Genomic DNA, 18,229 nt, shown 5'->3' with positions numbered 1-18,229 from the left:
AAAGCTCAACAGAGCTGGAACCTTCAGGCTTCGAGGTCAGAAAAACAAAAACCAAAACCTACTGCCCACAACTGTTACTTTAGGTCTGTGGAGAACCCGGATAAGAAAGCAAGCCATGTCAGCACAGCGAGGAGACTGAACCGGCTAAATGACTCTTAACAACAACAGCAACAAGACAAATGAAAACACAGGGAGAAAGATTATACCTACATGCTCTGAAGGTCTCATGGCCCCCGGGGACAGGGAGGTATTTCTGAGGGGAGGGGACTGTGGGGGTTTTACACCCTTCTCTGGACGGACACAGCAGGTGCCCCTCAGACACGGAACACTGTCCACTCCGTCCTCCCCCAGTGCCCTGAGGGTGCTCTCCCCATGCGGACTTCAGTCTTGGCAGATAGGAACAAGGCTCAGCACCGCTTCCACACAAATGTGGGCAGCATTTGTGCGTCTTTAATCAAGAAACCACCAAAGACTGGATGGCTCAGTGGGTTAAAGCCTCTACGTTCAGCTCAGGTCATGATCGCAAGGTCCTGGGATCGAGCCCTGCATCGGGCTCTCTGCTCAGCAGTGAGTCTGCTTTCTCCTCTCTCTCTCTCTGCCTGCCTCTCTGCCTACTTGAGATCTCTGTCTGTCAAATAAATAAAATCTTAAAAAGAAAGGAAAAGAAAAGAAAAGAAACCACCAAAGGGACTGAATGGACATCCTATTACATTACTTCACCTCAATAACGAAAGGCAAGGCCCACTTTCCACTGAACTGTAGTATGCAGCTGAGAACCCGTGGTTTCTCAAAAACACCCTGGACTGCAAACACCACGGTCTCTCATCACTTCGAGTAGATAATGCATTTGCGATGTCTTTCCTCATAAAAGCACTGCATGATTTTACAGCAAACCAGTGTTTGCTAAAAATCAAAAATAGATTCTGAGGGGCGTCTGGGTGGCTCAGTCTTGATTAAGCGTCTGGCTCTTGGTTTCACTCAGGTCAGGATCTCAGGTCCTGGGATCGGGCCCCCCGTGGGCTCTGTGCGCCACGTGGAGACTGCTTGACATTCACGCTCTCCTTCTGCCCCCAACTTGTGCACACTTTCGCTCACTCTCTCGCTCCCAAATAGATAAATCTTTTTTTAAAAAATTGATTTCGGGGCGCCTGGGTGGCTCAGTGGGTTAAGCCTCTGCCTTCAGCTCAGGTCATGATCCCAGGGTCCTGGGATTGAGCCCCACATCGGGCTCTCTGCTCAGCGGGGAGTCTGCTTCCTCCTCTCTCCCTCTCTGCCTGCCTCTCTGCCTACTTGTGATCTCTTTCTGTGTCAAATCATAAATAAAATCTTTAAAAAAAATACTGATTTTGAGGTGGTTAATGACCTCCACACACACAGGCACAAATGCACTTATAGAATAGGTATGTACGCACACTCACAAACACACACACACGTGTACACATCCTAAGCATGCACAGATACACATACCCAAACCCACACTACTTTTTTTTTTTTTTTAAAGATTTTATTTATTTATTTGTCAGAGAGACAGTGAGCGAGAGTGAGCACAGGCAGACAGAAAGGCAGGCAGAGTCAGAGGGAGAAGCAGGCTCCCTGCGGAGCAAGGAGCCCGATGTGGGACTCGATCCCAGGACGCTGGGATCATGACCTGAGCCGAAGGCAGCTGCTTAACCAACTGAGCCACCCAGGCGTCCCCAAACCCACACTACTTGCTGTCACCGTCATCCTTTTAATAGGAGACTTGTGATGACGCTGGGGGCTGACCCAAGAGGATGGGTGCCTAGCTGGAGTTTCCTCAAGCCAACACCGCTGTGGGGCTGTCACATGCGTACCTCATCCAGCAGCACTTCTGCACCTGATATGTGGACGCCAGGTCGACCAGAACGCCGCCTCCTTTTGCCAACCAAGAGCTCCCACCGTCTTGGTCTCGCACTTACTGGGAACCACCACTGGGCCCTCAAGGCTGGCTGCCAGCCTGGCGTGTGGGCTGTGAAGCCCTGGTTTCCTCTGTCCAGCCACAGGAGAGCCTGGGCGTTGGGGACAGGGTGCTGATGCTTCCCAGGACTGCCTGGGAGCCTCTGTGAACTACACTTGCCGAACCCGTAGGTAGCGCCTGTCTTCCAATCTAGGCACAAAAATCTCAAAAGAATGGCGGTGGCTGTGGGCAAGCGGGTGGCATGGTAGCTGCCCCAGTCAGGTCGGCAGCTGGCCCAAAGGCGTTCAGGCAAGAAGCCCAGCTCCCAGGCTGCCGACGGACTGAGCACCGGAAGGAGAACGCACACCTACTCATCCCTGCTCTTGATGTTTCAGGTTTTGTTCCCAGAGGTTGGCCACCTCCCTACTCTGAAAAACTTGGAAAGTTTTACCAGGAATGCTGTGCTAGTGGCTTTTCCTCATCAGAAAGATGAAACTGTTCTGAAGGCGAGAGAGTGCTCTCGTGGCAGGGCTGGGAAGCGACGGACACCGCCCGTCCCGGTGGGAAACGCGTGCCTACCTGGTGTGGTGTCGCCCGTGCCAAGAAGGGCAGGCGCCGGCGGGGGGGAACGGCGCTGCTGCCATCTCGGGGTGGCTGTCGGAGAACTTGGTGGCGTGCCAGGAGTGAGGCCTCCAGCTCACTTCATTCTTCCTGAAAAAGAACGCAGACGGCTCAGGGACCCTGAACAAAGGACGACTCCGTGCCAAGACAGAAGTGCGACATGGAAAAGAAGTCACGGTGACTTCCCTCCGGTTCAGAGCATCGCCTCCAGGTGCTTCCCACTGGATCTGGACATGAACACGGTGTGTGACACATTTCTTAATACAGAACTCACGCTAATGCAGAGACCATCTCAAGCTTCCACATGTGAATTAACCCTTATTTTCCAACATCTATTCCCAGCAGTAAATCCATCTTGCTGTCCCCTGGGCCACCAGCACGACCGCAGACAGACTCTTCCGTCTCTGCTTCCGCACCGCTATGCGCACAGCCCTCAGCCTCCCTGCGGAACACGGACCGCACAGGACAGAAGCTCCGAGAGTGCCCCGCTCCGCCGGGTCATGCAGAGTTTAGGCCGCCGTGACTTACCCACTTAACCCAGGAGACACAGACGCTTACTTACGTGAACGAAGACCTGCGGACGTGTGTTCACTCCCCTGGGCCCCTCGGAGCGTCTGCGAAGTCGGCTAAGGGTCCCCATTCCGGGAACGTGAGGTCCTAGACCTACAGGCGGTGGCCCGCCCTGCCCGGGTTCCCACCCCATGGTCCCCACCGCCCCGCGGCGGGCGCACTGGTGTTCTGGCTGCACTGCCTGGGTGCGGGAAGGGAACTGGAGTCGGATGTCCGCGGGGCTGCCGTGAAAACCTGACAGCCTCCGAGAGAAGGCGGCCCACCGGCCTGCGCTCACACTCTCCGCTTCTCCTGTGTGGCACAGAACTTGCTCGCTCTGGACAGCCTACATCCCCTTCAAGAACACAGAGAGATCTCAAAATGTGCCTCGCTGGGTACGGACATGTGGAATGTGTTGACTTCAGGAGTTTCCCCATGAACAAAACCACAGAAGAAACAAATTCATCGCACCGCAGAAGTAAAGGGACTGAAAACCAAACTGTACCTCATAGAGTTCCTCAGAATCCTCGTAAGAAAGGTTCTGGCCTTGTGAATTTCATTTTCAGATGTCTTTTTTTGTGCTACCATATCCACAATTTCTTTCATCTTCTTTTATAGTTAATTAATGAAGGAAAGAAACTAGACGGAGAATGGAGGCAAAGGGAAACAAATAAAAAAAAAAAGGCCAGGAAAGGAAAATGCCTTGTCTTTTCTGGCAACATCTTCCAACCCTGCAACTGGCAAGACTGGGGTACGGGCTGGCTTACTGGGGTAGCAGCGTTCCAAGCATAAGCATGCTTTCTCTTTTTTAAAAGGATAATCCACACAGATGCAAATCTATTTCAAGAAGACATAGTCAGCAGTTGTAGTATGAATTAAGGGCTTTAAAAAAGAAAGGAACAGGGGCACCTGGGTGGCTCAGTTGGTTAAGCATCTGCCTTCAGCTCAGGTAATGATTCTCAGGGTCCTGGGATCAAGTCCTGCATTGGGCTCCTTGTTGAGCGGGGAGCCTGCTTCTCCCTCTGCCTCTGCCCCTTCCCCCTGCTCGTGCTTGTTCTCTCTCACGTGCAAATAAAATGTTAAAAAAATTTTTTAAAAAAGATTTTATTTATTTATTTGACAGAGATCACAAGAGGCAGAGAGACAGGTAGAGAGAAAGAAAGGGAAGCAGGCTCCCAGCTGAGCAGAGAGCCTGATGCGAGGCTCGATCCCAGGACCCCGGGATCATGACCTGAGCCAAAGGCAGAGGCTTTAACCCACTGAGCCACCCAGGCTTCCAAAAAATTTTTTTGAAAAAGAACAAATGAGGGGTGCCTGGTGGCTCAGTCTACTTGTGATCTCTCTGTCAAATAAATAAACAAAATCTTTAAAAAAATTAAAAAGAACAAATGATAACACAGTGATGAGGTTATACCTATCCGCTATAAACAAGGATCTCACGGATACTGGACACAGTGATGTTTTCCTAAAACACAGGCACTTGCAGCAGGTCCTCTGAACATCCTAGGGCATAATGAATGTATTTAGCAAGGTTCCAGCTCCTTCCTGCTTGTCAGCCCCTCTCCTGGTTCAAACTTGTTGATAAGAGAAAGGAGGACCTTGGGCACCCATGTGTGCATCAGTCCCAACCCTGGGCGGATGCTGGACAGGAAGGCTCTGGGGACCGAGCGCTCTGGCGCCACCCAGTGTGCACATACAGTCACTGCGCCTCTGGCTCCGCTTCAACCAGACCCAGCGGCAACAGAACTGCAAGTGGATTGAAGATCCTCCTTTTCGCTGGATCGTGGGGTTTCTTTTCACACAGGTGGCTTTATTTATTTATTTATTTTTAAGATTTCACTTTTTTCTTTGACGGAGAGAGGAGTGAGCGAGCACAAGCAGGCTCCCCGCTGAGCAGGGAGCCCGACACGGGGCTCCATCCCAGGACCTGGAGATCATGACCTGAGCCGAAGGCGGACGCTTTGCCGACAGAGCAAGCCACCCCCGCCCGGCGCCCCTCGGGTGGCTTTATTATTATTTTTTTAATATTAAAAAAAATTTTTTTTATCTTTAATAAAATAATAAAATAATAAAAAAATTGTTTATTTATTTGACAGAGATCACAAGTAGGCAGGCAGAGAGAGAGACAGAGATCACAAGTAGGCATAGAGGCAGGCAGGCAGGTAGAGAGAGAGTTAGAGAGGACGAAGCAGGCTCCCCGCAGAGCAGAGAGCCTGACACGGGCTTGATCCCAGGACCCTAGGATCATGACCTGAGCCAAAGGCAGAGGCTTTAACCACTGAGCCACCCAAGCGCCCCTATTGTTGCTGTGTGTGGCAGGGACAGTTCTGGCCTTGGAATGAGCCACGAATAGCTGACGGGCACGCAGCTCACTGGAGCCACGAAGGCCTGTGCAGCTTAGCTTGTCCCAGTGGCACTCGAGGTCCTGCTTCTGTGCAGGGTGGCGCGGGCAGGGGTGCCCCAGACAAAGACCAACAATGCCACACACTGTGCATTGAGCCCCACAATACCAGGACTACCAGAAATGGGGTTCAGTCTAGAGGCACCCCGGACTATGGTCATCCCAGTGTACACAGAAGAAATCCTTTCTATTCAAAGGGCTACTGACATTTGTAATCCTTACGGTGTACGCTTACTGTAGAAAACATGGAACAGGGGCGCCTGGGAGGCTCAGTGGGTTAAGCCGCTGCCTTCGGCTCAGGTCATGATCTCAGGGTCCTGGGATCGAGTCCCGCATCGGGCTTTCTGCTCAGCGGGAAGCCTGCTTCCCTCTCTCTCTCTGCCTACCTCTCCATCTACTTGTGATTTCTCTCTGTCAAATAAATACATAAAATCTTTAAAAAAATTTAAATAAATAAAAGAAAACATGGAACATGGGGCGCCTGGGGGGCTTACTCGGTGAAGCGTCTGCCTTCGGTTCAGGTCATGATCCTGGGGTCCTGAGATGGAGCCCTGCATTGGGATCCCTGCTCAGCGGGGAGTCTGCTTCTCCCTCTGCCTCTGCCCCCTGCTTGTGCACTCTCTGTCTCTTGCTCTATCTCAAATAAATAAATCTTAAAGAAAAGAAAATATGGAACATTTAAAAATGAAGAAGGCACTGAGAAGACCAGAGGAAAGTGGGCCACAACCTACAGAAGACCACAGGCGCCGTGTGCGCATTCTGCCCCATCTCCTTCTAGATGACCTGGGGAATGCTGCAGACAGCAGGTCCGTTCCTTCTGCAGCCCGCCGGCTTCTGTGCACTCCCCCAGGCCGCTGTCCCTCTTCCAAAACATAATCTCTCTTCCGTGCTTAATATTCCTTTGATATACATACTGAAAAGCCACAGTACTGACCATGAATATTTTCTGGTACTCCAGACAAAATTATTCACCCTAATGACAATTCTCCTAATGCCTTTCCCACAAATTACAAAATACAAAATTTATGTTAATTTTTAAAATAATTTTATATGCTAGGTAGTCTCTGAGGGCATGTTGGAAGGACAGGATTTAGATCACAGATTTGAAAAATGCTATGCTATCCCTGAAAATTAAGAACAAATCTAGATATCAGAAATCCTTTTAAAAAAAGGAAATATGAAGATAAATGCTTCAATAAAATGTTCATCATTGTCATAAAGAACAATATCCACCCCCCACCCAAAAGAAAAGTCCCGTGAGTGCTGGGTAAGTTCCGTAATGAGAAGCCAACAGGCACTGCCGCACAAGACAAACGCAGTCTGTGCCTCGTCACCACAAGCTCCATCAGCCTGATGGGACCAGACCCATCAGTGGGGAGGCCAGGGGCCCCGGCTCTGGGTGCACACCGTGATGGGCCCATGCACAGGGCGTGAGGGCTTTCAGGCAACACTGGGGTCGGGGAAGGCTCCCGGCGGGAGAAACGTCAACAGGGCTGTGTGGAAGCATCTCACAGAAAAGCATCAGGGGGCCTGGACTGGGAAACACCTGGGTTCCAGAGAAACGGGGAGCTGGACAACGCGGCAAACGGTTCTCAGGGAGCCCGAGTGCGCAGGACTGGCCCTATGCAGACAGCCCCCGGAATTCAAGGAGGGGAGCGGGTCCAGGCCAGCAGAGGAGGTGGGGGTGGGGGGTGAGGGGTCTCTGCTGGAGGAGGGGTGAGTGCCAGCATCCTTCTTACTCCTTCCAAAAGAAACAAAGAAAAAGCACCAGTCTACAAACACAAAAGCAACCTTGCTCTGACCCCGCCACTTCCTGTCTCTGCCAAGCCTAGGGAAGGCCATGTCCTGACCAGCCTCTCCCTCTGCGGGTCTATCTAGCTCCTGCCAGATCTCTGCAACTCGGCAACTCTGCTCCGGACAGCTCTTGCTCTCACTCCAGAATCTTCGACGGCTCCCAGTGGCCGCAGAAGGAAGCCCAAGCCCTCACATTCTCAGGCATCCAGCCAACCTGTCGTGTGGCATGTGCCCCCGGGCCAGCAGCATGGGCATCGGCTGGGCACAGCCTGGGTGGGCTGATGCGTTTGTGCTCGCCTTCCTGGCACATTCAGATGCAGGCTCGGGCCCCATGCTCTCTGCCTCTGGCTCCCTTTCCCTGCGCTCCTTTGGGTGCCATCTCTTGAGGAGGCTCTGGTACAGCTGACGTGGGACCAGACTGGCGGCTCAGCCCTGGCTCAGCTTTCCAAGGACAGGCCAGAGCCCTCTGCTCTAGAAAGACTCTGCTGAGATTTGCTTCCATTCCTCTTGACGTCTTTTGGCTCAGCTCGTGCTCGAGCTTTCCCGGTCTGTGCCTATGAGCACACTCAGTGGCCGGCTACTTCCCGGAGGGCTGGACCTCATGCTGTGACCTTCACCTCTCCCTGGAGCGCTTCTAACCCGCTGCGGGAGCACACACAGCACTCCATACCTGGCACACAGGTCCCCTCCCTGCCAGTGGTGCGACAACGTGACAGTGTCCTGGGGATGGCACGCTGGCTTACGTCTACTGTGGGGTACGGGGCAGACAGTCCCTGCTTTCAAACAGGGCGAGAATTCAGATAGAAATTCCTAGGGATCTAAGTAGTCGAAATGGACACCAGACATCAAAGCCACACTTCGCACATAGGCCAGGCTCAGAAGCGGCCTTCCCACCGCATGAAAGCACCAGGGTTCCTGTCCCGAGGCCGGGGCGCCCCGCATCCTCACCCCCCCACAAGGGCGAGTCCTCGTTTCTGGTTTGGCCTCTGGTGCTGCCCCTGCGTGTGTCCGCTCAAAACACCGTGTAGGAAGGTCACGCTGTGAACATGGCCAGAACGGGAACAAACCCAAATGACTGGCCTTTTCTAGTAACTTCTATCATCTTCACATCAATAAACCGATAAGTGTCAGAAAAGAGAAAAAAAGAAAGACGATCTCACCCGCCTATGTCCACTGTGCTTACTGCCCAACTGACGAACACACGAGTAAGCCCAACTCAGTGCTTTAAAAGGGCGCCAACCCAACTTCCTGGTTACGTTTCAAGAGAATAGATTTTTTTTGCCAAAGACACTCAGGACACTCAAATGTGCAGGCATTAATAAAACTGATTATAAATAGCTCTCAGCATCAGCAACAGGGCTGAGGAGTCATATATAGAAGAAATGAAAATAAGTAAAACATTCTCTGCACATTATTAAATAATGAATAAATAAAACATTCTCTGCATATTATTAAAACATCTCTGCATAACCTATTAGAAACCTTCAAAGTTTTCACACTAAGTTTTATAAACATCACTTATGTGCTGTGCAATGAAAAAAATCTTAACTTTTTTACCACTCCCTCCTTGATTTAGAATATGAAATGTCTCATGTAAATGGAAATTCATGTGATCAAATTGCTCAGGCCATAAGCTGAGCCTACATTTTAAGAGAAGCAACTCTTCTCTTTTTCTCCTGATTTTACTCAATAAAAACAACAATGGAAAAGAGCCCAAAGACGTCAGGGTATCTGTGCAGGTTAATTTCTGGGTCTGCTCTGTTTAACAAGAAATAGGCAGGGAGCAAACAGCCATGATTCCCAAAATGCTCGAAACAGAAGCTCTTCCCCTGACACTACAGCCAACACCTGCAGACTGGCCTCTGAAAGTACAGGGTTCCAAGGACACCTGCCAACACCCCCACTAAGGCTCCCAGCCTGCAACAACACAGAGACACACACAGACACACAGACACACAGACACAGACACACACACACACAGACACACACACAGAGGTTCTGTCCCAGGAAGAGCTCTCAGGAGGGGAAGGTAGGGCGGATACAACCTGTGGACGTGCTGGCCATCCCTGTGCTCCCGCGGCATGGCTGCAAGAAGCTGCTTCGAGGAACATCTGTGCTACCCCATGTCAGAGCCACGCACAGAGCCACCTGCTCCAGGACAGCTCCAAGCAGCCAGGAGCAGAGGGGGGCACGGCACAACACAGGCTTGCTGTGAAATTCGCTGTAACTGAGCGACTTCCAGAAAACAACGCGTGTTCCAAGAAGTTTGCTCATGGCAAGCATGGCCGCACGCACGAGATCTGAAAACCCCTTCATTCATGTATGGAAGCATTCCACAGCCCCGCCAACCTGTACAACCACCCGCAGAGAACCTGCCTTAACCCTGGGCGTTAATCAGCTCCCGGATGCAAGCTTAGTGCAAGCTTAGTGGCCGTAATCAGAGTCACAGCTGGTGTCCGGCCGCCCACTAAGAGGCAGAAGAGTCCACAAAACCCTACTGATAACTCGGCCCTGATCCGACTGCTCACGGCAGTTCTGAGTCTTGGCTGAGTCAGAGTAACGATGAGGCCGGCAGCCGGACTCCATTTCAAGCAAAACTAGGATTACCACAAGGATTGGAAAGAGAAGCCAAAAGGGCGATGGCAAGCTTTCCAAAATAATGAATGGCATGACACGGAAAAGAAACGTTCCACAGGCTATTGGAAGTTCTCCGAGCTTGCGAGGAGCTGACCTGGGAAGCGAGGGGGATGGAGGACTGCCCGGCACTCGTTATGCCCGGCTTGCAGCCCGCACTTTATCTAGTCACACGGCAACACCCCCCCGCTCTGAGCGAGATGCTTGCCCTCCCCGACGCACCGCGTGTCCCAGGCAGAGCCGCACACCTCTCCCACGGCGAAGGCCTGTCGCCTCGGCTACGGGGATCAGGGAAACGCCACCTGTGACCCAGTTTCCGGTCTCACTTCACCTTCCCCAAGCACAATTGCTTAAGCCCCTGGTGCTGCCCAGCAAGAGCGCCCGGGGCTGTCTGTGCAGACGCCCGCAGGGGCCCCCTGCAGAGCCGCCGGTCAGCCCTTGCAGCGCGGGCCCTGGGCAGATGACAACCGTGAGCACACACATGGGAAAAGGTTCCCGTCTCCGCGCCACACCTTCCTGCGAGCAGCACTTCTGGGCCAAGTAGGACCACAGAGGGCCTGGGAGGGAAGGACGAGGCAAGGACGTCCCGTTCGGGCTGTCCTCAGGGTCCTGCAGTCCTTCTGCTCCCCCACCCCTGCCCCGGGCAGGTGACCCCGTCGCGCCTCCACATCTGACAGGTGGCACACACCGCCTGGGCATGTGTGCACCTGTGGGGGATCCCATTTACAGCCCTTTGTTTGTAGCCAACACCACTCGGGCAGAAGGGAAGCGCTCGCTCTCATCTGTCTGGGAAAGAAACGTCACCAGGGACGCAGATAGAGATCTGTGCACGGCTCCGGCTCCGACGCGACACCATCCCAGCCCCGGCTTCCCATCGGCACCGCCCGTGCCCCCTGAAACAGGATGCCACCGGTTTGTCCCACTGGCCCACGGCGATGCCTTCCTGGCTGCTGGGTCCCCTGATCGCCTCACACACTGAAATAAAGCCAACCGAGGAGGAAAAGAGAGCCAGCAGCGGGGCGCCTGGGGGGCGTGGGCGCCTGGGCGTCCGACTCGCGGTTTCCGCTCAGGTCATGGTCCTGGGGCTGTGGCATCAAGCCCCGTGTCAGGCTCTGAGTCCGCTTGGGATGCCGCTCTCCCTCTCCCCCTGTCCGAGTCACGAAAATAAATAACTCTAAAAAAAAAAGGCCTGGATGGCTCCACTGGTTCAGCGTCAGAGTCTTGAGCTCTGGATCCTGAGTTCAAGCCTCACGCTGGGCTCCATGTGGGTGCGGACCCTACTTAACACCAAAACAAAACAAAAATACCCCCCAAAACTATGGGTCAGCATTTGACACGGAGGTTCATACTCCCGTCCCCGTAACCTCCCAGAAGCACCAAATCCGTGCTGGCCACTGTCGGTCTTTATCACAAATGCCGCCCTTTCTCAGGGCACCTGGGGAAGCGGCAGATAGTAGCAGAATGAAGTCAAACGACAGCCGGACAAGCTCACTGGTCATTCGGCCACACTCCTCGGGAGGGTGACACAGGGCACTTGTGCGTTTGGAGTTTGGTCTAGGAATAATTTACAGGGTGCCATTTTATAAACGGGCCACTTTTTTTTCCTTTTTTTTTTTTTGAACAGTACACGATCTCTTTTGGAGCGCTACATCGAATGCTAGACCAGGCTGACGGATGTGTAGGACAGATGCGTGCTCGGCGGCTGCCCACGGACGGGCGAAGAGGAGAATGGCGGGGTTTAGGCACAGATTTAATTTGAGAGAATACATGTTACCCATTTCAGAGAAATTATTTTTATTATTTTTAAGATTTTATTTATTTGACAGAGACACAGTGAAAGAGGGAGCACAAGCAGGGGGAGTGGGAGAAGGAGAAGCAGGCTCCCTGCTGAGCAGCGAGCCTGATGGCGGGGCTCGATCCCAGGACCCTGGGACCATGACCTGAGCTGAAGGCAGACGCTGAACGACTGAGCCACCCAGGCGCCCCAGAGAAATTATTTTTAAAAGTACATTGAGGCCTCTGTAATAAGGAAAATCTAGAAACTTAGTGTGAGGTTTCACCCTTACTCTGCACCTGCAGGATTTTATAGCAGTAATTCACCATGTACAGGGTGACAGCTGCGGGCCCTAATATTAACTAATTAACCGGGTTAGAAAATTTCATTCATGTTTCTCAACAAAGCACCATTTTGCACTTTTTTCTATTAAGCAAATGTAATATGCACATAGAGTATTAAAAATTAATCCAGGGGCGCGTGGGTGGCTCAGTCAGTTAAGCACCTGCCTTCGGCTCAGGTCATGATCCCAGGGTCCTGGGATTGAGCCCCACATTGGGCTCCTCACTCTGCGGGGAGTCTGCTTTTCTCTCTCCTTTTGCCGCTGCTCCCCCTGCTTGTGTTCCTTTTCTCGTTGTATCTGTCAAATAAATATATAAAATCTTAAAAATAAACAAACACCATTTCACACTTTTTTCTACTAAGCAAAAGTAATACCCACGTAGAGAATTACAAATGAATCCAGAGACGCTTGTGGGGCTCAGTCGGTTAAGCATCTGCCTCCAGCTCAGGGTCCTGGGATGGTGACCTCAATAGGGCTCCATTGCTCAGTGGGGAGTCTGCTTCTCCCTTTTCCTCTGCTTGCCCTGCTCACTCATACTCTCTCTCAAATAAATAAAATCTTTAAAAAAATCCAAAGATGGGGTGCCTGGGTGGCTCAGTGGGTTAAAGCCTCTGCCTTCAGCTGAGGTCATGATCTCAGGGTCCTGGAATCGAGCCCCGCATCGGGCTCTCTGCTTGGCTGGGAGCCTGCTTCCTCCCTCTCTCTCTGCCTGCCTCTCTGCCTACTTGTGATCTCTGTCTGTCAAATAAATAAATAAAATCTAAAAAAAAAAAAAAAAAAATCCAAAGTTATTTTTAAAAATTCCACAATAACCTGTTTTCAAACTGATACAGTGCTTTGTGTCAAATACATTAAAAAAATCCAACATAAATAAAAGTATGTTTGCAAAAAAAAAAAGTGAACACAGTGCTTGGTTTGTTTTATATCTTGTTATATGCATATTGTTTAAACCATGAATTCCCATCTAAACCAGATAATTATTCTGTGCAGCCCTGATTTAAAGAAAACTGGATATGGGCGCCTGGGGGGCTCAGTCAGTTCAGCATCTGCCTCTGGCTCAGGTCATGACCTCGGGTCGGGGTCCTGACACTGAACCCTATGCCCTGCTCAGTGGTTAGTCTGCTTCTCCCTCTGCTCCTCTCCCCTCTCGTGCTGCCTTTCTCAAATAAATGAATAGGAGCCTGGGTGGCTCAGTTGTTGAAGTGTCTGCCTTCACCTCAGGTCATGATCCCAGGGTCCTGGGATCGAGTCCCACACATGGGGCTCCCTGCTCAGCGGGGAGCCTGCTTCTCCCTCTGTGATCTCTCTCACTGTTGCTCCCTCGCAAATAATTAAATTAAATCTTTAAAAAAAAAAAAAAAAAGAACTAAATAAATGAAGAATAAAAACTTAGCCTGAGAGACTACTGTAGCCGGCACGCAAACACCCACCCTTTCCAGGGTCATTCTTTTTGTCTTGATCACAGAGTAATACATAAACACCCTTTGGGGCTTGGCCTGGAACAGAACACGATGCCACATCTGACGGTTTTCTGGGGACCAGACCTCCTGCTGACTTCTAGGAACATAGGCACACAGAACCCCAAAGGCTCCTCCTCTTTAAAAATGCAACAAGCTCAACAGTTGTTATTGTTATAGAAGTAATATGCTACTTTAAGTTACACTTAAAAAATGTTTAAGATGCTAAGTTTTATGCTATACATATCATACCACAATATTTAAAAAAAAAAAAAATTAAAACTGTAGGAACGGGCAGCGCCTGGGTGGCTCAGGCAGCTCGGAGGCTGACTGTTGACTTCTGTCTGAGGTCATGGTCTCAGGGTCCTAGGATCGAGCCCCGTGTGGGGCTCTCCACTCGGCAGGGAGTCTGGTTCGGGATTCTCTCTCATGCTCTGCCACGCACCCCACCCTCACTTGCTCTAAGAAATACGTAAATCTTTTAAAAACACCCGGAGGAATAGGACATACACGGTTCTCTGACTGCTTGTATGCACTGCGCGCAGCTGGACCCTGTGGGGCACCTTCCGTGTCAGCAAATGCTGACGGCACTCGTAACAGTAGCATTTTACACAGAGGATGGTCTCCCATTCACGTAATTTCCCTTTGCTGAGTATCTGGGATCCCAGAAACGAACACTGTGCGTCCAAGATACGCCTTCTGAAACACGCTGCGAAAGCCCCCACCAGAAAGCCTGTCTAATCCGCATTCTAACAGGCAGTATATCAGGTCTGTGCTTGGTCCCCGCAATCTCACCAGCTCACAGGTCTGGCTACTCTACTCTCTGCCCGCTCGATAGTCAATTAAGCTGCAGATTTGCAGGGGAGACAACGGACGGCAACCCCAGGCATCCTAGGGGCCGGTGAGGAGGCCCAGAGATCGTGGATAGCGCCAAGCTCACCTCTGTGGACCAAGCTTCCGCTCCCACCGTCATCACTGCGCTGTCTCCCGCAGCGTGCCTCGAGAACACCCACCCTGCCTTAGAAAGGTCACTAACACGACCCCAGACGAGTCACTTACAACATGACAGCATCTCATCTCTCCTCTACTTCATCCTCTCCAAACGGCTCCCAAACTGCTCCCTTATTTTTCTGACTTACAAAGAAGACAGCCTGTACCACTTAGAAATGAGATCGCAAATTCAGTGTGGCAACGGATTAAGAGTTTTGTTTTTTCTTCCTTGTTTTTGAGCCTCCTCCTTCGATATGGTTTGAGTCCAAAAAAAAAAAAAAAAAAAAAAAAAAGTAAAGTCCTTTGGGAACAGGGCTTCAAGTCGGTATTAAAAACTGAAGTAAATGCCTGAGTCCATTTAGTTTTGAAAAAATTTATAGGCAAGAGGCACCTGGATGGCTCAGTCGGTTAAGTGTCTGCCTTTGGCTTAGGTCATGATCCCGGGATCCCAGGATCGAGTCCTGTGCCAGGCTCCCTGCTCTGTAGGAGCCTGGTTCTCCTTCTCCCTCTGCCTGCCGCTCCCTCTTGTGCACGCTCTCTCTCTCTGTCAAATAAATAAGTAAATCTTAAAAAAATATATTTACAGCCAAGCTTAGAAAGACTGCACTAATTCTGCTAAAATTAAAAAAAAAAAAATGAGTAAGGGGAGGGTGCAGGGGGGCATGCAAACACTGTACTAGGAATTAGCCAACTCAGAAAATGCAAGATGAGGAAATAATTCTTTATGAAGACCACAAATCCCAAGTTACGGGGGTCCAGGAGTCCTGCTGGAGCTCCCATGTCTGAAAGCATCACGTTCCTAATTCAGCTTTTCCACCCTCTTTTTTATTTTTTTAAGGAAGATTATCAAGTTTTTCTTTTTTTAAGACTTTATTTGACAAAGAGAGACACAGCGAGAGAGAGGGAACACAAGCAGAGGGAATGGGAGAAGGAGAAGCAGGCCTCCCGCTGAGCAGGCAGCCTGACGTAGGGCTCGAACCCAGGACCCTGGGATCATGACCTGAGCCGAAGGCAGATGCTTAACAACTGAGCCGCCCAGGCGCCCCGCTTTTCCACCCTCTTCAAGTCCTGCAAACTTCTCTCGCCATCTGATTTGTAGGAATAGGCAGCTTGTTCACCCCCCAGACCTCAGCCCAGCGCTGGAAACTCCCTCTGTGCGCAGTCCGGCTTTATTTTAGCATTAAAAAAAGAAAACGCAGCAGCCTGCCACCTTGTGGAAACGACAGGAACAACACTTCGTCTGGAACACAGGCGTAGTGCACTGCTGCTCTACTTCTTTTAGAAGAAAAGATCAAAGCCTTCAAAATTCACTTCATAAATCAGATGAACAATCCCTAGGAATACAAGAAGGCATCTTTTGAGATTCTGATGCTGGATTCATCCTTGGCCAAGAGACGTAATTCTATGTGTACACACAGACACACATACCACACACACACACACACACACACACAGACACACACGCAATCAAGCCCAAGCTGGGACTGCGTGTGGGGATACGGACCGGCCATACGGGCTGCACAGGCTGTTCCTTCACCCACTTCTGTCTATAAAGATGGCATGAGGCGCGGGTCTTACCTTTTCACTACGAGCTTCAGGGTTTTGTGGGAGCCCTTCACCAGGCAAATCGCCTCCTGTCTAAAGCCCGAGAGATCGATGTCGTTGATGCCGACGATCTCGTCCCCCGCCAGCAGCTTGTCCACCGCCGCCGCTTTACTTCCTTCTTCAATCTGCGGCAGAGAAGCACGTCTCGTGAGCTTCCAAATGTGCAAACCCAGCGCCCAGAACTCAGCCAGAAACAACACAGAGGCGATGCGGGGGGCCCACAGGATCTATGATGGGCTTTGGGATCAGCTCGGACCCCTCCTGGGCCCTGACTCCTACCTGGGGAAGAAGGGACACACCCCTCACCTGGGGCTACCATTCGCAGGGGGAACGGGAAAGAGCCCGCGAGCTCAGGAACACTCACAGCCTGGAACCGCAGACCCAGAGACACGGGTTTGGCCCCTGGATCTCTTCTATCCAAGCAGAAAGGGTGGGTTGTTTTCATTATTTATTATTTCTCGTACGTTAATCCCACACTTAGATTTCTGTAACTGCTTGAGAAAGAAATGAAAAACCACAAAGCTCCCCCATATAAATATACAAGTAAACTTAGTATATTCAGAGAACTGTGCAAGCACCATGTCCCATTTTAGAACACTTCCCTATGCCTAGAAGAAACCTGGCAGCCGTGGGCAGTCACTTCCTGAGCCCTTTTGGCCCTGGCATCCACCAACTTACTACCTATCTCTATGCATGTGCCTGTACAGACAACTCATATAAAAAGAGTCCTACAGGGTGCCTGGGTGGCTCAGTCGGTTAAGCAACAGCCTTCGGCTCAGCTCACGATCTCAAAAGTCCTGGGATTGAGTCCTGTGTGGTTCTCTGAGCTCTGCAGGGAGTCTGCTTCTCCCTCTGATCCACCCCCCTTGCCCCTCATGCTAGCTCACTGTCTCTTGCAGAAATAAATTAAATAATAAAAAAGACTCCCCTGACACGTGGTATTTGTGCCCGGCTTCTTTCACTCAACAGAGAGCATCAGGGCTCATCCACGTGCTAGCAGCGGTCAGGACTTGACTCCTTTCTGTGGCTGAATGACAGACATCCCTTCCCACGGATTGCCACGTCTGACTTATCTGTTCGTCAGCAGCTGGACACTGCAGTTTTTCCTTTCTGGCTATTATGCTGCTGCGAACAGGGTGCTCGAGCTTCTGGGTGAGCATGTGTCGTCACTTCCCGTGGGTCTACACGCAGGAATGAAGCCGCTGGCTCCTAGGGCGCGCATGGCGAGCTCTGCAGGAGCGGTCAGGCCGTCCGCCTGCATCCAAACGTTCCAATTCCTCCACGTCCCTGCTAACACGTAGCCATCGACTACAGTCCTCATGAGATCATTTCACGCTCTGCATGACTCCGTGCTAAACACGTATGCATGAACATGTAGTGACTCACGCAAAGCTTCAAGGTTGCCCGTTTGAGAACTTTAATCCTGAGAAATCAGAATTTTCCTTTTTTTCTTTTTTTTTTCAAAGATTTCATTTATTTATTTGACAGAGAGAATGAGCACAAGCAGGGGGAGACAGGCAGAAGAAGAGGGAGAAGCAGGCTTCCCGCTGAGCAGAGAGCCTGATGTGGGGCTCGATCCCAGGACCGTGGGACCATGACCTGAGCCAAAGGCAGACACGTAACGACTGAGCCACCCAGGCACTCCAACCCCCTGGCTTTTCCTATACAGTAATCATCAACTCAGAAACAACAAACCCAGCCCGCTTTCTGTACTAGCACTTGGCCAACTAGGGCCCATGAGCTAAACCCAGCCAGTTGCCTTTTTTTCCCCCCCAGTAAATAAAATTTTACTGGAATACCACCACACCCACTTGTTTATCTACTGTGACAGGACAGAATTGAGTGTTTTGGCCCACAAAGCCTAAAGTATTTACTACTTGGCTTGTTAAAAAAAAAGAGAGAGAAATTTGCCAACCCCGGTTTTAGACCAAAAAACTATTCTCTTTACAAACTGCTATGAAAACTAGTGAGGACAGTTCACAGTTACGAGCCTATCTGTGTACAGCCCGACAGCTCACTGGTCGACTGCTGGCCACGCCTAAGCTACGACTTACTTCCACAGCCCTCCGCACCTTCTGGAGCAGTGCGTTTTCCCTGTGCGGCTGAACCGCCGGGTACTGCGACCGACAATGCCTCATTTCTGCAA

At 51.0% G+C, this 18,229-nt stretch overlaps 1 protein-coding gene across 5 annotated transcripts in view; it reads right to left on the bottom strand.

Annotated features, from left to right (window-relative positions):
* Positions 1-18,229, bottom strand: part of SHROOM2 (shroom family member 2) — a 132,892-nt gene that overhangs the window by 53,173 nt on the left and 61,490 nt on the right. For 4 of the 5 annotated variants that reach the window (XM_032331832.1, XM_032331829.1, XM_032331830.1 and 1 more), the window contains exons 2-3: positions 16,057-16,208; positions 2,495-2,626 (exon numbers count right to left, since the gene is read on the bottom strand). In XM_032331832.1, the coding sequence (XP_032187723.1) occupies positions 2,495-2,626; positions 16,057-16,208 (284 nt within the window). The remainder of the gene's footprint in view (positions 1-2,494; positions 2,627-16,056; positions 16,209-18,229) is intronic. The other variant, XM_032331833.1, reaches the window with a different exon arrangement.

This window comes from Mustela erminea, chromosome X, assembly GCF_009829155.1.
Source record: "Mustela erminea isolate mMusErm1 chromosome X, mMusErm1.Pri, whole genome shotgun sequence".
NCBI classification, from domain to species: domain Eukaryota; kingdom Metazoa; phylum Chordata; class Mammalia; order Carnivora; family Mustelidae; genus Mustela; species Mustela erminea.
The sequence above is the reverse complement of the archived record's forward strand: the minus strand, read 5'-3'. Positions and strand labels throughout refer to the sequence as shown.